The 22,808-nt window shown below is 42.4% G+C and overlaps 1 protein-coding gene across 2 annotated transcripts in view; it reads left to right on the forward strand.

Annotated features, from left to right (window-relative positions):
• Positions 1 to 22,808, forward strand: part of SPAG9 (sperm associated antigen 9) — a 60,120-nt gene continuing 37,312 nt past the window's right edge. The window contains exons 1-3 of one of the 2 annotated variants that reach the window (XM_066200810.1): positions 1 to 394; positions 5,934 to 6,054; positions 16,793 to 16,863. In XM_066200810.1, coding sequence (XP_066056907.1) covers positions 89 to 394; positions 5,934 to 6,054; positions 16,793 to 16,863 — 498 coding nt within the window. In that variant the 5' untranslated portion in view covers positions 1 to 88. The remainder of the gene's footprint in view (positions 395 to 5,933; positions 6,055 to 16,792; positions 16,864 to 22,808) is intronic. The other variant, XM_066200811.1, reaches the window with a different exon arrangement.

Genomic DNA, 22,808 nt, shown 5'->3' on the forward strand with positions numbered 1-22,808 from the left:
CCGCCGCTCCGCCGCCGCCGCAGGCAGAGCCGCTCCGAGCAGGACCCGCCGGGCCGCGCCAGGCCCCGCACAGCCCCTCGCCGCCGCCATGGAGCTGGCGGACGGCGTGGTGTACCAGGAGGACCCCGGCGGGCCCGGCCCCGCCATGATGTCGGAGCGGGTGTCGGGGCTGGCGGGCTCCATCTACCGCGAGTTCGAGCGGCTCATCGGGCGCTACGACGAGGAGGTGGTGGCCGAGCTGATGCCGCTGGTGGTGGCCGTGTTGGAGAACCTGGACTCGGTGTGCGCGCACAGCCAGGAGACCAGCGTGGAGCTGGAGCTGCTGCGGGACGACAACGAGCAGCTGCTCACGCAGTACGAGCGGGAGAAGGCGCTGCGCAAACAGGCCGAGGAGGTGAGCGCGGCGCTGGGCCGGGGCCGGTGCGGCTCCGGGGGGGCGGCCGCGGCTCCCGCGCGGGGCCTGACCGGGGCAGAGCCGGCAGCGAGAACCGGGACCACCTCCCGTCCGGGCGCGGGGCCGGAGCCGCCGGTGACGAGCTGAGGTCGCGACGCGGCTCGGCGGGAGGATGAGGAGGGAGGGGAGTCCCGGCCGGTCCGTGCGGGAGCCGTCCTGCGGCTCCGTGTGCCCGCGGTCCCCTGAGCCGCTCGTCCCGGAGCATCCCCGGTGACGCCTGCGGAGCGCTGCGCTGCCGGTAGGGCCGCGGGAGGGGAGCGGAGCGAACATGGAACCGTGCGCTGGCTGCGCTGTCACGGCCCCGCGGGATGCTCCCCGCGCAGGGAGGCGGGTTGTCCCTTTCTGCAAAAATAATGACACAACGCATTGCAAAAACCGTGGAAATACAGTGTCTAGGCTGAAGCTCTTCAGAGCTGGTACGTGAAGCTGCAGGCAGCAACAGGTGGTGTGGACTCTCCAGTGGCATCGTCTCTGATTTGGGATGTTAGATGGTTTTATTTCAGTTTTTGTACCAATGATCACTTCAGCATAAATAAGCTTGTGAGGCACTATCTAATGTAATATTATAAAGCAATACAGTAGGAATCAGCTGTGCAGGGTAACTTCCTGCAGCTCTTTGTTTTGCCAGACTCGTGAAGGAAATTGGATTGGCAGCATTATCTGTAATAGAACAAGCTATCTTACAAGTCTATTTCCAGATCCCTTGTCCTGTGCTAATCCCTCTGGTTGTGCTTGCCTTCTAAATTTTCCAAAAATGAGAACAACTGCATTGAGGGTGAACACAATATTGACAGTGAAAGCTTGATTTAAAAAATATTAGCCCTGTACAAATACTTTTTTGTTCCTAAGTGAGTGCAGAGTGTTCTCTGCAGATTATTGCAGGACTCAGTTTGTTATGAAGTGCTGTCGTATGAATGGTGTCCCCCCAGCTCTTGGACTGATAGGTCATTCATCCTCCTTATCAAACACAGAGTGATTTTATGATGCTTTATGGACTCCAGCCAGAGGACAGGAGTTGCCACACTATTTCCAACACAAGCTGATGTAAAAGGGTCTTTTAGAAAATATGTTTATGTTGAGAGTAATAGGAAGGGATTGATAAATACTTTCTGAACTAATTCATGAGAGAATCCATCAGGCTTGAAGCACAGGCAGCATTTGCCAGATTGAAAGAAACAGGCCCTGGGACCAGGACAGAAACCGTACCAATGTGGTGAAACAGACACGGGGTTAATTTTGTTGTTGTAGCTTTTCAGGAGCTGTATGTGCCTGTATTGACGGTGTCCTTCGCTGCCATCTCCTCTTCTGTGTGTCATGATAAATTAACTTGAGGGGGACAGGCTTCATGCAGTTGAAGAATCAGTGCCCATGCTGCAAGACAGCTGGCTGATACTTTCCAAAGTGTAGTTAGACCAAAGGCTGTATTTTCATGGTAAGCACAAAGGTCATTTTTGTGACGTGCTGAGGTCATTGTGCTGTACAGGTGTGAAAGTGTTGGGTACAGCCTGGTGTGTTCAGGAGAGGCACGTGTATTAGTCAGGCATGGTTGCTGAATTATTTTTTCCTTGCTGAGATAACCTGATGGGTATTGTTGAAATAAAAGGAGGGAACAGAAATTTAACACTTTTTTCCTTGGGCAAAAGGTTGCTGGCTTAGCACATTTCTTTTGTTGTGGAGTTTGCTTGTGTCATCTGGTGGCAAAATGGAGAATTTTGAGCAGCTGAGTTCCATATTTATTATCATCTGTTCATAGAATTACACAATGGTTTGGGTTGGAAGGGACCTTAAAGTTGATGTCACTCAACCCCATCCACTAGACCAGGTTGCTCCAAGCCCTGTCCAACCTACCCTTGAGCACTTCCAGGGATGAGGCCACTGCAGCTTCTCTGGGCAATTAACACACCTTCTTTTTCTTTCTGCTTCTTGTTGAAGGAAATTTATTTGCAGTAGTATCTTGATGAACATTAAGTAGTTTACTATTTGGGGAGGGATCTCCTTACCCCATTTTTGTAATTTGCCTTCTTTGTTTCCTGTGCTTGAGAAGTTACTAAAAAAATATCTTTAAAGTTGTTACCTGTGGATTTCTCAAATAATTTTTTTTAAAGTCACCTTGACAGAAGTTCTGGGCCTATGTCACAACACTTTGAGTACAGTCTTGATCTTTGTAGTTGCTGCAAGATCATTTTTCTGACTTTTAACGTGGCAGGTTTTTTAATATCGCTGAAGGAACGTAGGAACCAGCTGCAGTGCTGTTCTGCTTCCCGTTCTTACTTTCCCACTTGGTGACTGTGAGGTAGCAATTCCTGCCCCAAAGAAGTGGGAGAGGAAACAGCATTTGTGCTTCTGCTATTTTATACCCTGATAAGAGTTATTTCTGCAGCAATGTGCTGTTTCAGACCTGCACTTGTAGCTGGCGTGTGTTTTGTGTGCACTTGGAAATAGGATAAAATCTACTCCTTTTAGCCATGCCAAGTTAGGATATATTTTAGATTTTCTGTTACTGATGGGATTAAGCTGTTTTTGAAATCTTTGGCAACCATGAAAAAGGATTTACCACCACTAAAATTGGTTTAAGTCATAGTATGAACTTGATGTCTGCTTTTTCTTACTGTTCCCAGAGGTAACTTTCTTCCTTAGGTTTTTATGTTGAGTAAACACTGCCATAAGAGTTTAAGTATTTTTCATTTGAGAGAAGAAAACAGAGATGCATTTTACAGGAAACTTTCACTCTACTCTACAGCTATCAGGTTGTTTTCATTTTCATGTGTTTTTCTGTGCCCCGAGTCCATCTGAACGGGCTTTTTAGGTCATTTTTTTTCCTCCCTGCTCCAAGAACTTGCCATTGGCTGAGAATCTGTCACTGGTGCAATACACATTGCTGAAGGACGTGTCATAGACTAATAAAAATTGCCAAGTGGGTGGGACCCTGACATCAGATATGCTCAGCATTGCACCTGGGTCCTGTGACAGGAAAACAAGTCAAGATGTAAAGAGACAGGAGATGACATAAAAATAGGAAGAGAGATTTCATTTGGCTAATAATGTGCTACTGAGTGCTTCAGTGGTTGTGTGCAGGACACAGGGTTCCTCATGTGCTGGGCTGTTGTGTAGTGGCAGTTCTTATTTATTCCACAGATCTCTGCAAACTTTCGAGTTTAGGTTTAAAATTGATTTTGAGTTTAGTTTGTGGGGGGACTTTTTCACACTTTGTACGTGAGGTCTTTAAGGACGGGTTGGACAAAGGTCTGAAATGACACACTTGATCCTGCCTGGAGAAAATGAGATGGATTAAATGGGAGTTGCCAAACAGTCTAACTAGTTCTTCTGTCATACTTGTGCAGGCTTAGTCAGGATGGGATGATCAATCTACTGGGGCTGTGCCAGTGATAATACTGTCACCGGAAGGAGAAATGAAACCGAGTAAAAATATTCAAAGTCCAAAGTTCTCAATGCCAAGATCTGATCAGGTATAGTTTACAACAGGGGAGGGACAAATACTCAGCTGTAATTACAGAAATGCTTTAAAGTATAGTAATGTAGAACTTTTTTTGAACTTTAACAAAATGAAGGTAAACTAGTGGAAGATAACAAAACTGTTCTAGGCATAACCAGTTTTACCACTTGCAGCTGAGGAACTTGAGAGGGAATACAACATTATATCTATCTGTAGTTTTGTGAGTAACAATGACATTAATGGCTCTGAATGACTGGTTGTTATTCATGAGTATAATCATCCCTGGCCTTTAGCGAGCTATGGCACATTTTTGGGAAATCATCAGAGAAACAACTAAACAAAGATGTTACAGTTTTATAATTTTTCTTTCATGTTTTCCCATGTTTAGTGTAACAGACCGTGTTGGTCTTTAGCCCCAGTGCCAAATCTGCGTCAAACTTTGGAGCCCTTTGCGAAAAGAGAGTCTGCCAAGAATAGGCCAGACATGACTTGAATGTTAAAGGGGCAAAAGTCTTGAATGAGTTACTACAAAGAAGACACGAAACAAGCTTAAACATTGAGGTTTTCAAATTACATTGACTAATTAATATTCCCAAACTTTGTGTGGAGGGAGTGGAAAGATTTCTGCACATCTGTGTTTGAAGAGGGATTTTCGATGGCAGCACCCATAGCTACCTGGAGCTATGTCAGCTGTTCCTCAATTGTGTCGTGAGTTAGCTTCAAGCAGTCATATGAGCACCATGCCCAGTCCTGTGATAGCTGTGCAGAGCTTGTCTGAAAGGAACCCTTGTTTCACTTCATAGGTTTTGATGCATTTTGACATCTGAAGTACTTTTTAGTCAGAACTTCTTCTGATGACCCTGTTCAACTGAAGCCCTTTTCATAAGGTTATGAATTTCTGCTTTTTTAAAAGCTCTAAAGCACAGTGGCTTAAATGTAGTAATAGTTCATTAACAGTTGATGTGCGACCATTTGAAATATTTTTCCCACTAGATTTTCCTAACAATACATAGGAAAAAATACTCAAATCAGATTACTGGTTTAAAGTTGCTGCCTTCACTGTCTCTTTTCTTCCATGTGGTCCTCAGCTGTCTTTGCCTCTTTAACTGTCATGGGTGTTTGGGAGTTTTTCCTGCAGAGGTTTCTGGTCTGCCTCTCCTCCCTGTTCCATGAGCCTTCTGCATAACTTGTGCTGATGGCCTTGTCTTCTTGCAATGCAGAGCATAGAGTACTGCATGGCCTGAAACATCTCTGGCTTTTGGAAGTATTCTTTGTGCCAGCAATACACGCTGAATTTCTTGGGTTTTTGGGCAAGATAAATAGCAAAGAAAATGAGCTTTTAAAGCGGCTATAATTGTCTGTTGGTAATTTTTATGATAGGGAATGTAAACACTGATGCATTCACAGTGAACTCCGGAATATGGAGAATCACAGAGTTGGTAAACCCAAGGAAACAGAAGGTGATGGTGATCAGCACAGAGTTTTCTGTGCAGTTGACAGATTGTAGATGGTTATTAAGGATTTGATGAAGACTGTGAGAATTTATAGCAGAACTGGGTGGGAATGAAAAAAATACCAAATAATTTTGGTTGGCACTACTGCTGGTGTGTCCCTGTTGCAGTGTCTCTACCTTTGTGGCTTATGAGTGAAAATAACTTCACTGATGATCATTCAGACTAAGGATACCAAGACTCCCTGTGTTCACATGAGCTGTTGGCAGTTGTTGTACATTAAGTTAGGCAATAATTAAATAATTCATATTTAGATTAATCCCAAGCAGGTTCTCTGGAGCAGCTGGCACTTAGTTGAAAGTTATTACACAGTATAACCTAGGCTGGGTGCTTGACTGATGGACCTGGACTGAAACAGTTCTTTGTGTTTAAATGTGGCCTGTGGATCTATTCAGTTGTTTTGGAAACCACCTTGCACCTTCCTGGCTGTGAAGGGCTATCGTGTTGCTTCCTACCTGCTGTAAAACCTGTAATCAGTTGTTTGTTCTAACTTAACTATTTTGTTGTTCTTTAGAAATTCATTGAGTTTGAAGATTCTCAAGAACAAGAGAAAAAGGACTTACAGACCAGAGTGGAAGCATTAGAGTCACAAACTCGGCAACTTGAACTAAAAGCAAAAAACTATGCTGATCAAAGTAAGTAGAACGTGGTGCACTCCCTGTAAGATATTGGTGCATTGTAATTTTTGTTCTGTAAAGTGATAGTACATACTCTAAATATCTGTGCCCTCTGATTCCTGTATTTGGACAGATAACTGGGTTTAACTCCTGTGCGAGTCTGTTTTCTTTAGAATTAAGGCAGACAAGTCAGATACAAGCTTGTGACTTGTAATCTGATTCTTCTGGTATCCTGCTTGTATTGTTTGCCTTTTAGACAGTGCTGTTTTAACATTTAGCAACTTTTTCAGAATTTGGTTAGATTACTTCCTTGTTAGTGATGATAAAATAAGCTATTTTCTTCCTATTAAACAGTTGTCTGTGCTAAAATAAGGTTCAGGTTTAGAAGCCCAGCTGGGATGAGAAGGGCATTGATGCTGATTCTCATTAACTTTTATATAATTTTTGCTGAATTATTTATTTCTATGAGACATTTACTTTTAAGAGAAAAAAGTTTAGGGAGAACACTTCCCTTTTTAGAGGTGTTCTGTGTAATTTAAAAAAAAACTTCTGGAAACTTTGGAAGAAGATGAGAGTGATCAGTTGTCTTGAAGTTGTAACGCTTGAAGTTACAATATATTGTAGTTTAGACATTCTGCTGGGCTGCTTCTTATCCAGCCACAGAGTCATTGAATGAAACTTCATCATCCTCATCATCAGTTTTTCTACTTCGAGCTTCTAAGCCACCTTCTGTTGACATGAGACTGGTGTGTTCACCAGTTAATATATTGCTTTTGTTGGTGGACCTTGCAAGGATGTAAAGTGAGACTGTGACAAGGCTGAGATGACCAGTTTCTAAGAGCAGTGCCAGCCATCAAAATAGCCCCTTTTCACTATTTTCCTCCATTTTTTCTGCTCAGCCACATTTCCTGCCCCTAACGCAGCAAGTTACAGCTCTTTTCCTGCTGAAGCTCTAACGCTTTTTCTGTAAAGTTTAATTTTCAGTGGCATGACTGAGTCTAAAGCAGGGCAGAGGTATTAGTCTGAGAGTGTTAAAATGAGCGTAGGTGGCATCTAGGGCAGAATTCTCCTGAAAGTTGACAGTTCAGAATGGTGTTAGCAAATCTTAGAGGCGTCATCTGCTTCATTATCCACTGTTCAAATATTCCCAGATTCTGTGCAGGCAGGGATGAAGGAGCACTTCAGGCAATCTTTCACAGTGAAGACCAGGGTAATTATTTCCTAGGATTGTCTCTTTGTCAATGAAGTCAGGCTAAAATGGGTAATTGTAGAGACTTGTACCAGAAACCCTGTGATTCTTGTGAAATGGCGTTGTGTGTATTTATTCACAAGAGATGAAAAGTAAACATTGGAGTGGGAGTTAGGTGGTCTGTTTTGGTAACTAAGACACTGTTTCTAGAAGGCCTGTGCTCTAAACACACGGCCCAAACAGCTTGTTCATGGGAGACCCTGCTCTCTGACAACAAGGTTATGGATCAAGTTTGCATCATGTCCTATAGGCCATGGCTTTATTCTGTTAATGCAATCCAAGGGACAAAGTGGTTCCATGAAAAAGAAAAATCAGTTGGATTTCTGGCAGTGTATGTGGCAACATACCTGGAGTTTCTCTAATAGAAATTACATTTACGTGTATTGATAAATCCATTTTATGTTGCTCTGTGAGTCTGTTGGTGTGAAAGTATTTGCCCAAGAAACTCAATTGTTCCAGTAGAAGCACTGAAGGTTGCTTGAACTACTTTTTTTGTAAGAAGTAATGTGGCTAAAAAAAGTTATCATAACTACATAAAGCTCTAGTGATAGAGCAATGATTGTTGGACAGTTCCAACATCTACTTATTGGAGAAAAAAAATCTTTTTGTTGGAGAAAAACCTTCTGTCATGGCAAAATTGTATATTTGGAGAAACAATAGGGCTGGGTTAAACACCGGGTTTGCTTGTGCTTGGCTTTGATAAGCTGTCCAGGACAACATGAAAGGCTTCTGGGAAGATTTGACGTTTTGCTGATGCAGAACAAGATCAAAGGGGACACAAGCACATTTGTTGAACATCTAATGAATATTATGCAAGTAAACTGGTTTTTTTAGTGCTCTAAATTTCTAAAGTATGAAAACCATACAAGTGTCTATATTCGTGAAGCAACTTAACCTTACTGCATTACCTTGTTTTGTTGTATAGACCAGGCAACTGGCACGTTGTATGATCCCAATCACCGACATGTCACTTTAATTTGGCTCCAAGTCTTCTAGCTATATTTCTTTTTCTCTTCTACTTCCTATAGTACTGCCTGTGCATCTAAATTAGGCTCTGGTATTGCCAACTGTGTTACCACGTCAACATTCAAAACAGTGGCAGTGTTATCACTGGTAATGAGAGTTGCAAATGTCTGGCACAGTGCAAGTAAGCAAATAAAACCTGGGTCTGGAGTGCTGAGTGAGAGCACAACATCAGTTTGTGACATCAGTAGTAGATTAGAATGAAAAACAGGTAAAACGTGGTTCTGTGTCATACTTTACCTGCAAGACTTTTTGCTTCTTGTAGGCTGCCTCTGCCCTGTGTGTTTTTCCTCATAGAAGCAAAGCCTGTGAGAACAAGTTTTGTCTGTTAAAAAGTTTTGACTCATTCTGTTGAACACTGTCAGTGCTGAGCATTTAGTGAAGACTTGTCAGCTGGGGCAGCTCTTACGTTACATGGTTGAGTTCAACTTTATTGTATGTGCTTAAACCTGTGTGCCAGTTAAAATTGCTCAAGAAGTTATGGTTGTTATGTCCTGAATTTTAAGTGCTTGTTTGTGCAGTCTAAGTGATTGTCATACTAAATCGAAAGAAAACAGAAGGTATTTCTTTGCACTTAAATTTACCCTGTGGGATTGCATCCATAGCCACGTATTCAACCAGGTAGGTCGGAATAAAGGTGCCTTTTGAAATTACAGAAATAAGGAGGTTGTTTTGTCAACCAGTTGCTAAGTTCCTGTTGTTCACTGACTTCTTCACCCCCCCCCCCCCCATCAGAAATTGAAACAGTTGCTGCCAGATGCCTGAACTACCTTGAAGCACTCTGCTCTTTCTTAGGAGGAGGTGGAAAAGAGCGAAGATGACAGCAAGACACTACTGGGCGGACTGTGAGCCCAGCAGATGATGAAATCCTGAGTGGTGGGAGCAGATGCGCTGGAGTTACCACTCCTGCATGATGTGTAGCACTCAGTCCTGGTAGTTGGTGGGCTGTGGTGGTTGCCTAAGTCAAGTTTACTGCCAAAAAATGGTGCAATACAAACTTTACAACTGCCTAAAGGAGAGCAGAGGCATAAGGATTTGCGGCTTCTATTTGAGCGCAGGAATGTGCAACACTGATGAAGCTCCTTGGCTCGTGATGCAGCTTTTCATCTCGTTTTGCACTGTTGCTCTTGGCAGTAACTTTCCCTGGGTTGCCCCTGTCCCTTGTGTGGCCTGGCTCTCAGCAGTGCCTGGACAGAGAGGCAGGAAGGGCAGTGCCTGTGCTCTTGGGGTCTGTGCTGTGTGGAAAGACAAGCAAGTTAAAGAGCACCAAGTTCCTGGGTATTTGTTTAGGAATGGTGTTGGCACAGGCAGAGTTTTTAGAGGTTCTCGCTGTGGATCTATAGTAAAGTTTTACCAAGTGACGGCAAATGTCTATTTTTGGGTTTATGACTTATCTAGAGTTCATGTCATTTTTTCCTTCTCGGCAGCAGAGGGCACCTGTGAACATGATAATGCCACGTGTTCAGTAAATAACATTCTTCTGTTCTGCAGTGGTGTATCTGAGGCCAATGCCAGTCTTTGATACAATCATAAATATTTCTTACAAGAACTTGAAAATACCTGACTTCCACATTATTTCAAGCCTTTGCTGCTGTGAGACCCCCTAGTTCTGCTTGTAATCTGTTTGCAGCATTAAAATATTTGAAATGTCAACCCTGGACCTGGAAAATAGAGGGCTGTTAAAAACTTGTAATAGGAATAAACAGCTCATTTGTCCAGCAGTGCTCTGTGAAGGCATATGATACTGCTGGGATACTGATAGTGCTCAGTCTTCAGTTACAGGAGGGGATACGATCTTCTCAGAGCTCATGGGATGTTCCATGGAGTTCTGGGGGATGGGCTACAGAGGTTTATTTTAGTTTCCTTCCATGCCTCTCTTTCTGGTAATGTCAATTTTCTTTATGTATTACAGGCTATAACTTAATCAAATTTTTGGGAGTAAAAAAATGACTAGTATATTTTGACTTACTACAGGAATGGAACAGCTTTGGCATAAGCTTTCTGAAGGAGTCATTCTTGGAGTAACTTATTTATTAGAGAATCTGAAAAATACAATGTCTGCATGACTGAAGTGCTTTCTGATGGAGGTGGTAGGCTGTGGGAGTTGAAAGATTTGGCTCCTTTTCTGGATCTGCCTAGTGCTAAAGTACAACCAAGATAACAAACTGCATTTGACAAGACAACAGATATATCTGCATACCTGAGTTTATCAAACCTGAGCTTTGTGCACAAGATAGATTACATCAGGGGGAAAACTACAGTTGTAAAAGAAACCTAACAAAACAAACAAACCCCAAACAAGTATAATCTCAAGCAAGAGCTCATGGGTTTTGGAGCTGTAAATGTTGTGACACAACTCTTGGGATGGTGGTATTTCCCGTGTCAGGTGACACTGTGCAGCTATTGCTTGCTGAAGGCTTTATTTGGCATATGAGACAAATGCTTTGGAAGCTGACCTAAAAACATTTTTCTCAGAAGCTAAACAGAACTATTGCTTCCCTTGGCTTCAAGAGAAAATGCAAGACCAGGTTTGTTGTGAATGTTCTGCAAATGTTATTTGATATTTGATTTTCTTTGAGCTCTCAGCACACCAGCATTGCTGTTATGTACATCCAGGCAGACAGCCACTCATGGATAGTTTGAAGGCATCCAGTATCTGACATACCTCTGCACATGGGACATCATGCAGCTCATGTGGATCTGTAGTTAGCAGGAAGACTCTGATGTGAACTTTCAGCTGTGAAGTTTAACAGAAACTTCCCAGAAAATTGTTTTGGGATTCGATTTGTGTATCTGCACAGATGGTAATATGAATAACTAAACTGGTGTGAAAGAGCTCTGTCAGTAAATGCTGCTTCTGGGGATGGCTCAACTGGTGTTTATCTCAAGGAATACAAGAAAGCTTTTCAATAGATCGTGGAAAGAAGTTGAAAAGTTCAGGTTTCTTCACTGGGGGTCTGGATTGTTCCTACTTCGTTTTCACAGTCTGACAGCAGCAGAACTCATCTGATTTCCAGCAGAGGAGGAACAGAATGGCTTGAGTTCTTGTATTTCTTGATTAGCAGATGTGGAACTGAACTGTTTGCTAGTGTGTTCTCAGTGTGGATGTTCCTCATCTCTGATGACGTCCATCATTATCTCAGGTTTGTTTACCAGGCAGATTCCCCCTGCCCTTTGCTACACTGTGCCTCAGGTATCAGTCACTACACCTGAAAAATCCTGTAGGAAGAAGTGTGAGTATCAGGGTGTGCTGGAAAGGGAGGCTTTCCTCCTGTCTGTGCATCTCCCAGTGCCTTTCCTGGCTGCCCAGTGCTGTTCCCACAGACCTGCTGTCTGTGTGGTTTTGGGAGCCAGCAGCCCACTAGATGGAGCAGGGGGCACAGCTGGCTCCAGAGCAGGCACTGAACCAAACTACAGGCCTCAAGGCTAAAATAAAATGGAGCACGAAATTAGAGCAGTGATTGGCCTGCTTTAAGCTTAGCTGTTAATATACCTGAGCAAAAGTGGTGAGAAGAGCTTGAGATCCACTGGTGTTTAATTAACTGCTGATGTGTGTTTTTAAATTAAGAGAGTATTGTAGTCTGTGCTGGAGTTTGGTTGTTATAGTGATTCTGTTGGTCGAAATATTGCAGTAATTAAGAAAATGGCTTTAAATGTCTCTTAGCATCTTACATTCCTGAGTCTTCATTGGCTTTTAAAACAAATCCAGCCTGCTAAAGCTTCTGTGTCCACACTGACTTCATGTAGATTTTCTCAGACAGGGACTTGCTTCAATAGGCACGTTTATAAATGGAGCATCCCACTGTTTGCAAAGCAGTCAATCAAAGATTTTCTCACTGAAACACTTCTTTGTGCAGAGTGGGCAAGAAGTTGGATTTTTGACTTGATTTTGTGTGGAAGTTTCTTGTATATATTCTTGATTGTTTGAGTTTCAGTCTGTGTAAGGGATGTCCTGGCATGTGGTTGTCTTCATATTAAATGTTGTAGCAGAATGTTTAAAGAGGTGGGTTTTCTTTTGTTTTTTGGGGTTTGTGGTGGGTTTTTTTGGGATTTTTTTTTAAAAAGTTTTGTGTTGGGTTTTTGGTAACAAATTGCAGGGATTTTGGGTGCCTGAGACATAGTGCAAACTTGAACAGTCTAGAAGTGTCAGGGATAAGACCATTGCTGCTGCATGTGTTGATATTTGCTATCAACAGAGCATTCTTGACAGTTAAATTATAGTTATAATTTCAAGTGCCCTACTTATTAAACTGAGATCTAGACCTGTAGTTCACAGTGTAAGAGCTACTTGAAGGTGATCTTGTCAAGGGGTTGAATTTTTCACTTGTTTTACAAATCAGTTTTCTGTGCTGGTTTGATTTGCAGGTCTTACCACTTCCAGGGTAAACACTTGTTTGATAGCTCAGTCCTCTTTTCAGTCCACAAGTGATGTATGTGCTCTTTGGCAGCTACTTAGGAGGTCATAAGGTCCTTCTGGATCTACATCTTAACTTTGGTGTGGGACCTGCATTAAAGAATAGAGCCAGATGAAAGCTGTCCAAGGAGAGTCTTCAGATAGTCCTGGTGCCAGGAAGGGCTCGTTAATGAACTGGATCTCTGTCCTGGCTTGTGTAGGAGGAACTTGTAATTCCTCTTGAAGGCATCACACTGGTTGGATTTGCCATTCTAGTAGGTCTGTTTTTCTTTCTCCCCCTCAGGCTTATCAGGAGTTTGAGGCAGAGGACAACATACAGATGAAGGGTTCCAAACTTGGTAAAAGCCATCAGACTTGGGAGGTAAGCTCTGACTTTTGAACAGGCAGGGGTGGCAGCTTGGCTGCCTAATTCCTCATAATGCTGTCAGGAGACAGAAACTCCAGTTTCTCTAGTTTACTATTACATTTGATCTCCATTTTTAGGCTTAATTGATTTCCTGTGAGAGAACTTTGGTTAAGATTGGTACCTCAGGTCATTAAAGGTGTTAGAACATTGACAGTGCTGGAGAAGTTTACACTAGGCCTTGGGTTTGAGTTTGTGGTGATGTTTCAGGGGGATGCCTTCTCATCAGCCTAAAAACACTAGAATATTTGTATTTCATGCTCATACTTATGATGCTTGAAGACCTTTATATTTTTTCCACATGAGCTTCCAAGAGTGACTAGTGCAACTTTTTTGTTGCATGTTTTATTTTGCACATGTATTATCTTAAGCAGTGTAATCTTGCAATGTAAGATCTTCCTTGATGTAGCAAGGCTTTGTAATGGCTTTGTAAAGACACATTGCAACAGAGACAATGGATACTTTTGCTTTTAGGATATATAGAATCAAACTAATTTTATCATCCACCCGTAAGACTTTGACATGTTAGTGGAAAAAAGTCTGAGGCTGAAATATCAGAGAAACTTTTTGTATTGTTACTTAAGTCAAACTGATAGGAACTATCTCTGGTTGGTACTTGGTAGGCTCAGCATGTGTCAGGCAGTGCCAGCACACAGCTCCATTCCTCTTGGGGTGTTATCAAGGCCAGACCTCCACTCCTTTGTATGCTGATGTATTAAAATGGAACTGGCGACAATTGAGCTTAAAATATGTTTCTGGGTGCCAGTGAAAGGCATTTTGCCTTCCTGTTTAGTTCCCATTTAATAGTGACTTAAGTTTCTTGGAGTTTTTGGGGTGAGAATCTGGTGGTCTTCCTCAAAATTCTTCTGACTCTGTGTTCAAGTCAGTGGTGGTCTCTGGTCCTTGGGGAATATCTGATCTCTTGCACAGAATTTAATTGGAAAAAGAAAGTGTATTCTGTTGGTTGTTTTGGCAAGATCTTTTCTTGATGGAAGGCATATTTTGGGTAGAACAGATTTCTGGTGCTGTCTCGTTCTGCTGGTATTGGAAGAACCAGTTCTGAGGGCTGTGGATGTGGTGTCTGTTGAGGGTAATGTAACTTAGTGCTCTTCTGGCTGAAAGTTCCAGCTCTAGGAGTGTAATGTATTGCACAGCTGGCAACGACTTCCAGAAGAAAGTGCTTTATGTCAGTTGTGTCATCTTCTGGGCCCTTAGTTGTTTTAACCTTTGTACCTAATGAAAAAGACCCAGCGGTCAGGTCTAATGGAGAGATTCCCCCTTGACTATGCAGCATCACTAGCTATGTACATTTGTCTTCAGTGACTTGATTGAAGGAACTATTTATTATAACTGGGCCATTAAAGTTTTAAAACATTTTAAAGCATTTCTTTCTTCACAGATGGAGAGGAAAGTGGTGTGCTTCTTTATGGAACCTCAACCCCTGTGCAAGCGTGTGTTGTATCCGTAACAGTGGGAAATGCTTTTGTGATTTCCTGAAGGCTGGTTTTGGGCAGCTGCAAAGAAGGGTGTTGGTAACACCTGATGTGATGTTAATCTTCATTAAATGTACTGTTGAGTACTTTCCCGGAATCCACTTGCAGAATTCATCCCTGGAGTTGACTGCACTGTCTGGATGATGTTGGGTGTGTCCCCCTGGTTTGTGTGGGAGCTCTGCGCAAGGCGCAGCTGACCCATGACTTCACCACCCAGAGCGAAGCAGCAGGGAGGCTCCTTGGACACTCTTTGTTGGAGAGGGAGCTGGTTTCAGGAAACAGGAGGCCCATCAGTCGTGCAGTTTGCACTTTCTGATCTCCTGTTTTCCCAAAGCAGGTTTAGCACTGTGGGAAGGTTACGAGGGAGACCCTCTGGGAGCTGTGGTACATGGCCTGGGCACGATGTGCTCACGTGGGAGCTGCGGAGTATCGCTGATGGGCAGCTGTTTAACATCTCATAACTCATGACTAGGATGTCAATCAGGCAAAGACAGTGGATAAAACATGGTGTGTCGTATCATAGCTTTGCTAATTGTAAGTTCTGACTTTTGTTTCTGTAGCCTCTTACCAAAGGCTTCCATAAAACCACACTTCAACTGTACAAGGAGACTTAAACCACCTTGTGCCTCAAAATAATAAACTGAACTCTTCCCTTCAGTAGTGTTCTGCATCACATAAATATGTACTTTTAGATTCATGCATTGTGGTGTAAAATACATTTTTCTCTACGTTGTGTTATAGGTGCTTGTGCCTCCCCTGCTGCTATTTGATCCAAAGAGCTTTTGTTCCATTCAATAACAGGGCAGGAATGGAAGCATTCGATCTGGCAGTGTTAGAAATAATATCTGATGTATTATTTTGACCAGATATTTATAGGTGAACTGCAAAAGGTTGTGTCAAGGAACTTAATGTTCTTATAAGAGCAAGATTAGATCCGTTCAGAATGTTTATACAGACTTGAGTGAGTAGACAGTTACGTATTTTGGTTCCAGCATTTGACTCGGGCAAAGACTTTTTTCCATTAAAACATAGTTTTGATAAAATACTGTGCCAAAATACAGATATATAGATCAAAAAGAAATGGTATATTGAAATTAATTTTCAGGAGACCCAGTTGGCAACATGAAAATATGCAAATTGCAAAGAAGATCTTGGCATTTGTCTTGAGATAGTGTGTGTCTGGCAATGACTCTCTGGAAACATGGAACTAGAAATTTGAACTTTCCCAGGGATATTTAAACATGGCAAGTAGAAAAAGCTCAGTTACACAGTTTGATACCCATGGTTATGTCACATAAATATTGTGATAAATACCTGAATAAAAACATGGAATTCACATCTAAGCAGCGAAATGTATTTTATGTTTGAATGACACATTAAGTTGTGTGTAGAAGGTTTGAATTCTCTTAGTTTTTCTGCAAATTAATTGCATTGGGATATCTCGGTTTATTTCAGCTCAGTTTCATTTGAGCTGAAACAGGGCACAGATGAGCTGAGCTGCTCAGTTTGCTTCATCTCCCTCTAATAAGAACTTACTGTCTAAAGTTCTCCTAAATCTGCTAGATGTATTTTTAATTTCTTGGAATGCCTACAGAAGTATTCAAGTGTTTTCTGTCTTCAAATCTATTGCCTTAATGCTCAGTGAAGTGTGAGTGAATGCCAGCAGAAACCTTAATTTCTGTACCACATATGGCTTGAACCTGTTTTAACAAATACCTTGCCTATGTTTGTCCTGGTTAAACACCTCTGGAAACTGTGTGGAGGTGTTTTAGGGTACTGATGTAGGACCTTAGGTGGAGCCCATGGCTTCATCTGGGATTGTGTGACGTGGCCTCTGCCTCTTCCTGCAGTTTCCATGTGAAGCAATCTGGATTGGAGTGAGCAGTAAGCTGGTCTTGAACAGAAAAATCCCCTCTCGCTGGCCTAGTAATCAGCTGGGGAAAATAGGACTTGGGCTCTTTAGGGGAATGTAAATTGCAAGATTGTGCTGCTGTTGATGTACTGAGAAAGCTCAGTGGTAAGAGCTTAGAAACACAAACACTGACATACTTTTATCCTGTTTTGTGCTGTTCCCTACTGGGAGTACTCTGATCTGCTTGCTAAATCCCAGGCAAGTCAGTCTCACTTTCTAGAACTCTGAATTGAGTTTTAATTTTTTTTTTTTCTTCTTCCAGTTAGCAGACTTGAGGAGCGGGAGGCAGAACTCAAGAAGGAATACAATGCACTTCATTCCAGACATACAGAGGTAGGTTGTTACATCAAGGTGATTTTGGGATATCTGTAAAAATGTAGATCTGTGGAAAACCTTTTGTTGTGACCAATTGGGAAAATTATTGAATATTTTGTTTTGTATACAGAGTTGTATCCAGGCTTCATTTGGTGATGTAGTTTTCATCATTCACATCTATTTGTTTCTCAATGTTTGATTACACATCTGTAATTTTTATAGCTTTGTCAAATATTGAGAAGTTTTAAAAAGGAATTTGTTCTTCCATATTTCAGAGGCAAAGTTTCAAAACATATTTGTTAGCTTCAAAGAAATAGAAATGAAATTACATTTTCATACTCTTTCTGTCAATTCTTTGTATTGGCTTTATTTGTACTGTTGAAGGAACAAATCTTTTCAAAATCTGGCCTACTGGGATTTGTGATTAAAAAAGTTCCCTGCCATACTTTATTGATAGCTGTTGAAAATGGGATTTGCTGATGAAGATGGAACAAGTTTGAATGTGTTAATTTAAATAAATAAGAGCCATGCTGTTTATGTTGGGTCTAAAGCATAAAAACAGGACTTGCAATGCTTCAGTTTTCAGTAGCAGGTTGTCTTTCCCATACAGGGATGTTTTACTGCCTCAGTCATATACATATTTTACTGAGGAAGTCACTAGGTCCTTTGAATTATTCTGATTAATGTGGAGTCCCACTTGAGCACAGTTCTTCTTACTCTCCTTGCTTTGCCTTCGGAAGGTCAGAGGTCTGGTTTTAGATCCTTGCTACCAAAGAGAGCCATACTGACTGCTCCCAGTCCAAGAGACCCATGCAGGGAAAGGGGAAGCAGATGCAGGTGTCAGATTTGGTTATTTTAAATGCTTTCAGCAACCTTAGGTGTTTTATACCCAGAGCAGCTGAAAAGTGACTTGGAGCCATGACCAGTCTGTAGCGCTTATGTGACAAGACTTCTGAAGCTCTTAAAAATATTTATATATTTACTGAAATCATGGCATTTTTAAAATCACAATTGTTACTGGATAGTCGCTTTAGAATGGCACATCTGTTGAAAACTGGAAATCTAAGTAAAATGAGAAGTGACAAATCTTAATGTTGCCCCCGAGATGCAATAGGACTGCATTTTGTGCAATCTTAATTTCTATCAAGTCTTCTCTCTTCTGTCTTCATTATTTGTTTCCTTCCACCTCCCACTCCCCCTCCCCCTCATTCTTTATTTCGTTGATGCATATTTCAGAGGAGTTGGATGTCTTTCTCTTCCAACTCCTGGCCTGAGGTTCTGTATCTGTGTCCTTCACAGTACCCACCTTTCAGCCCTCCCTACCTGTCTGTGGCTGCCTTTGCTGGAGTTCACTGCACAGCAAAGGTGCTGGCTTAGCACCCCAGGGAATGTCACCCATTTTCAGTCCAAATGGACCGAGACCTACTGAAACTGAGTCACCCTGGGGAGTTCTACCAGGGATGTGAAGCAGAGAGCTGAATCAATCCCTTTCCGCAGTGTGTGTGTTGTGGTGAGAGCTGAGAGTTCTCCTTGGAGCTCAGCCTGTCAGAGACAGGGTCTGCATTGCAGTTCCAGCACCAGCCTGCCCAGCAATGAGGTGTCTGTGGCTGCAGAGGTAGCAGGGCTGCCTTGGCTGGGAAGAGCTCTGGGGACAGGCTTTACCCTCCATTACCCTTCTGTTAAATCAGCATCTGTCTTGCTGCTGTCTGGAGAGGGAGGTGGGCTGGTCGGTGTGAGTGCAGGATATCCCATTAAGCCTCCTTCCCACTAAGACTGTGCTTGGGCTAACTGGCTTGATTTTAAATGGATTAGGGTATGAGAACCTGAGCAGTTGAGATGGCAGATTGGAAGGTGGGGTGTAGCAGGTAGTGAAGAGGATAAAATGTTTGGTCAGAACAGAATGGATGGAACAGCCTGAACATATTCCGACTTCTCTGCTCTGGTTCCTTGTCTTTCCTGTGCCTGCAGTGGGTTTTGATCTTGTGCTGATCATACTCTGCTCTAGCACTCAGATGAGATGAGTGACAAAGCAGTGTACTCGAGTTCCTGAGGTGGAACTTCTATGCAAGGTCTTGTTTCCATCTTTCTCTGGCTCTAAAGGACCAGATGCAGGAAGCAATCATACAGCCAAGTGCTGGAAAACAGAAGGGTTGGCAGTGGTATAACACAAAAGTCTTTAAATCTTTCCTCTTTGACTTAGAAAGGAATTCTCTCAGTTGTTTCTTGTATCTCAAATATTCTTCTGTTTAATAGAATCTGGCTTATTTTCGTGCCTGGATAAAAGCAGGCCTGTCTGCTCTTTGTACCTGTGAGGGCTTTCTTGCCTTTGCTGCTGAGATCATGCTCTGCTGCTGGTGCCTCTTTCAGAGCAAACCATTCAGGGTGGTTTTGACTGCTGAGTAGGGGGTAAAGGATCTTACTTTCCTTTTTCTTTAGAGCTAAAGGGCGTAACTTCTTAACTATGGCACTGGCTTTTTAAAGGCTTGGCTAAGGCTTTTATGTTTATTACTCAGTTGGGAAACTGAGGCAAAGCAATACCTGAGATCTGCTGGAGAATTGACTATTACCTGTGGCTTCTCTCTGCACAGGTTTCCAAGATAAAACTCTTTTTTCTCTATTTAAGAAAGTTATTCTTTTTCTCCTTTGGGAAACATGAGGCTGAGGTGGTTCAATATCTTTCCCTGACACACAGAATATGGGCTTAGTTTAATGAAGCATAATTGGGCCATGGAAGTTTCTCCATGTTCTGCACTGATACGATGTGACAGAGCAGTTAGCCTGGCTCTGGCATTGGGAATGGACTTTGTCGGGTTCATTAGCATAAACATATCCCCAGCAAGTCCTTGGGCAGGAAGAGAAGGCTAGTGGAGGTGTCTATTTACCATTATAGCTAAGCACGGGCAGCTGTCACATTGTGAGATTAGACTTTGGATATCATTTCAAGCCAACAGTTTTTCTAAAGCCTTATGCTGAGCATTAACAGCTTGATCTATAAAACCTGGATTTAGTATCTTTACATACTAATGTATCTGCCAGCAACACCATCTTGTGTGTGGATAAAGATGCATCATGCTCTCTGGTGGGAATGGTGCTTTTACTTAGGTGAGAAACTCACCACAAGCCCTGAAAGAAAAAAGGTACTTACATGGAAGTATGTTTAGGACTTTGATATTAAATTAAGGAGATTCTAGAAATATCTGTTACCTCAATAAATCTAGATTATGTGGGACAGAGAAAGATCTATATACACACAATTGGGTGCACATTCCCAAAGGGAGGAGTGGCTCGTGCCCAGCCTGACTGGATCTGCAGGATAAGCAGCAAGGGCTGTAGCACTGATTCTGTTCTGACAGCCAAAGAATTACTAAAACCTGTCCAGGGGAGCTAAAGTAGTGACCCAAAAAGGAAGGAGGAGTGAAAGAGCAAGGGATGTATAAAGGAGATGCTCTCAACCTGGTTAAGGAAAGGTGTAGGTAACAACATCCCAAAATGCATACTCACATTTACTTGTGACAAGTGCCAGGCTTGTATACACTGGGAGTGGTGGCATTTGTGAGGGTAGAAATTGAAATGAGTGACAGGATGTTCATTGTGTTTTACTGAGTGCTGGAGTTTAAGATGTAGAAAAACCTTTAACACTTCTGTGGTTGTAAAACTCGTCACATGCCGTATGAGGAAGCCAATCTGAGTGTTTTACGAGGTGGAAAGACATTGCATTCAAAGGGAATTGGTTTCACATTCATGCTGTAATGTGTTCGAAAGCATGTTGTAGTTGATTTGTACATGTGCCTTAAAATCATTAACACCCGAACTGCGAAATGCTGTTAACTAAGGTAAGTCTTCCAAGTTTATCTTTAATCCCCTCAGCTAATCGTAATTAAGCAATGTGTTTAATTACAACAATGCTGAAGTGTTCTGTGTTTATGTTGTGTGTTCCTTGGAACAACTGGTTGTATTCAAAATACTTGTGGACTTTGTGGGCAGCAGAGCGAGTTGTCCGTAGTGAAAGGTTATGGATGATTAAATATTGACTGCAGCTTGTATTGAATAGAAGATGGGTAGACATAGTTAATTATTTTTCATCTGTCCTCCAGCATAACTTCAGAAAAAATTGTGCTGAATGGAGAGCAATTCAATCCATTTAAGTCTATTTTTAAATTGTCAGTAATATTAAAACCTTTTTATTTCAGCAGCTGAATAATCTCAAACCAGCAGAACTTCTAATCAGATTTTGAGCTCTCAGAATTCTAGTGCATTAATTCCTTACACGTTTTTGGATCTTCATGGATATGCCAAAGCTCGAGAGTCATTTAGATTCAAAAGATTTTTGAATGTCATCTGGTTCAAATCCCAGTGGTTTTGGAGTGAGTCTTCAAAGTTTTATTGCACATGAGCAGTTATAGTGGGCTTACTTCCCAAGAAGCTGCAGTATGTGTTACTTTAACCTTCCTTTAACTCCTGTGGGAGTTGGGAATTCACACACCATTTCTTATGACTCTACAGCACCAGCTGTGGAGCTCCCCATCCTGTGGGGCGGGAGGGTAAGGTATTATTTTCCTTGTGGAGGCTATTCCAGTATTATCAACTTTTATCCTTGGGACCCTGGGTTGAGGCAGAAAGTGGACTTTACGTGGTGGTACCACTGTTCTGGTTTTTTGGGCACCACTGGCACATATAGCCGGGATCTGTGGAGAAGTTGCTGTGCAGCACTGCACATGCACATATAACCTTATGATTCTGTGGATCTTAAGTTGCAATGCAGCACTGCACATTTTGTTTTTCATTTTATTTTTGGGTTCCTGTAGCTTATATGCATTGTGCTGAAGTGTGTGATCTACAGATTTGCTTATTATCAGCACCATTTTCCGCTGCAGAACAGTAACAGCTGAACAGGTCAATTTTAAGTTCCTTTAAATTGACCTGCCCTCCAGCCTCTGTGGGTAATAAATGTGATGAGACATTTCAGTAAACAAAAGAACAGACTGAGAAGAGAGGAGGTTAAAACCATGTCCTTTGCAAAGCATGGAAGTTGTGTGGGTTTTACTGACCCTATTATTTTTTCCCATGTGTTAGCAGTTCCCTGGGGAGGCACTAGACACTCATCTTCTGTCCGCTGGCTGAAAACACTATGAAAAAATAGAGCAGTTGTTCTATTTAAAATTTTACTTTGAGAAACCAATTGGTGTGCTGCAAATGGGAGTGTTTGTAGGCGGGTCAGCAATATCTTCCTCCTGTGATGAGAGAATACATGAACAGGGTCTGATGTACATTTCTTGGGGATCTCCCCCCCCTCCGGAATTTCTAAACTATCTGCATTATAATAAATTTGCGTAAAACTATGTGAAGGAACAATTGGAACATCTAGCTGCTTGGTTAAGATGGAAAAAAATGTGGATAGTTGAAGGTGGAGCTTTCAGTCCTTTTGTTTGCCCCTCTGTGTGTGAGCAAGCATTAAAAATCAGAAGACAAATGGGATGGTCTGGTGAAACACTGCATTTTGTTGGAAGATAGGTGTTGTAAGCTTTTGACAGCAGTCCAAGCATATTATATAATGTTTCTCTGGAAATAGCATGTGTCTTTGGAAAGAGGTGTCTGCTAGGGAGGGCAGGAGCCTCCCTTGGAATGGAGAATGCAACCCCCCTCTTTCCAAAATTTTATAATTTTGAAATTAAGGGGGTCTCAGGCAAAGATACGAGGATGGGAAGTATGTTTAAAAGGCAAACAAACAACAATAACTATAGCATTAATAATAAACAGCCGGGAACCCAGTGACACCTTCCCTGACCACAGGCACTTTCCCCTGGGGTGCAGTTCCGGGCACAGCCGGCTGGGGCGCTGCTGGCTCCCGGTGGGCGGGGCAGGTGCGCTGATCCCCCGCGGCTGCAGGGGGCGCTGTGGGGCGGGCTCGGGGAGCACGCGGTGATGGCGGCTGGGCCCAGATGGGAAGGGATGGATCAGAAACT

The sequence above is a fragment of the Chamaea fasciata genome, unplaced genomic scaffold (genome assembly GCF_029207755.1).
Source record: "Chamaea fasciata isolate MVZ Bird 193981 ecotype frontalis unplaced genomic scaffold, bChaFas1.0.hap1 SCAF_19, whole genome shotgun sequence".
Lineage (NCBI taxonomy): Eukaryota > Metazoa > Chordata > Aves > Passeriformes > Sylviidae > Chamaea > Chamaea fasciata.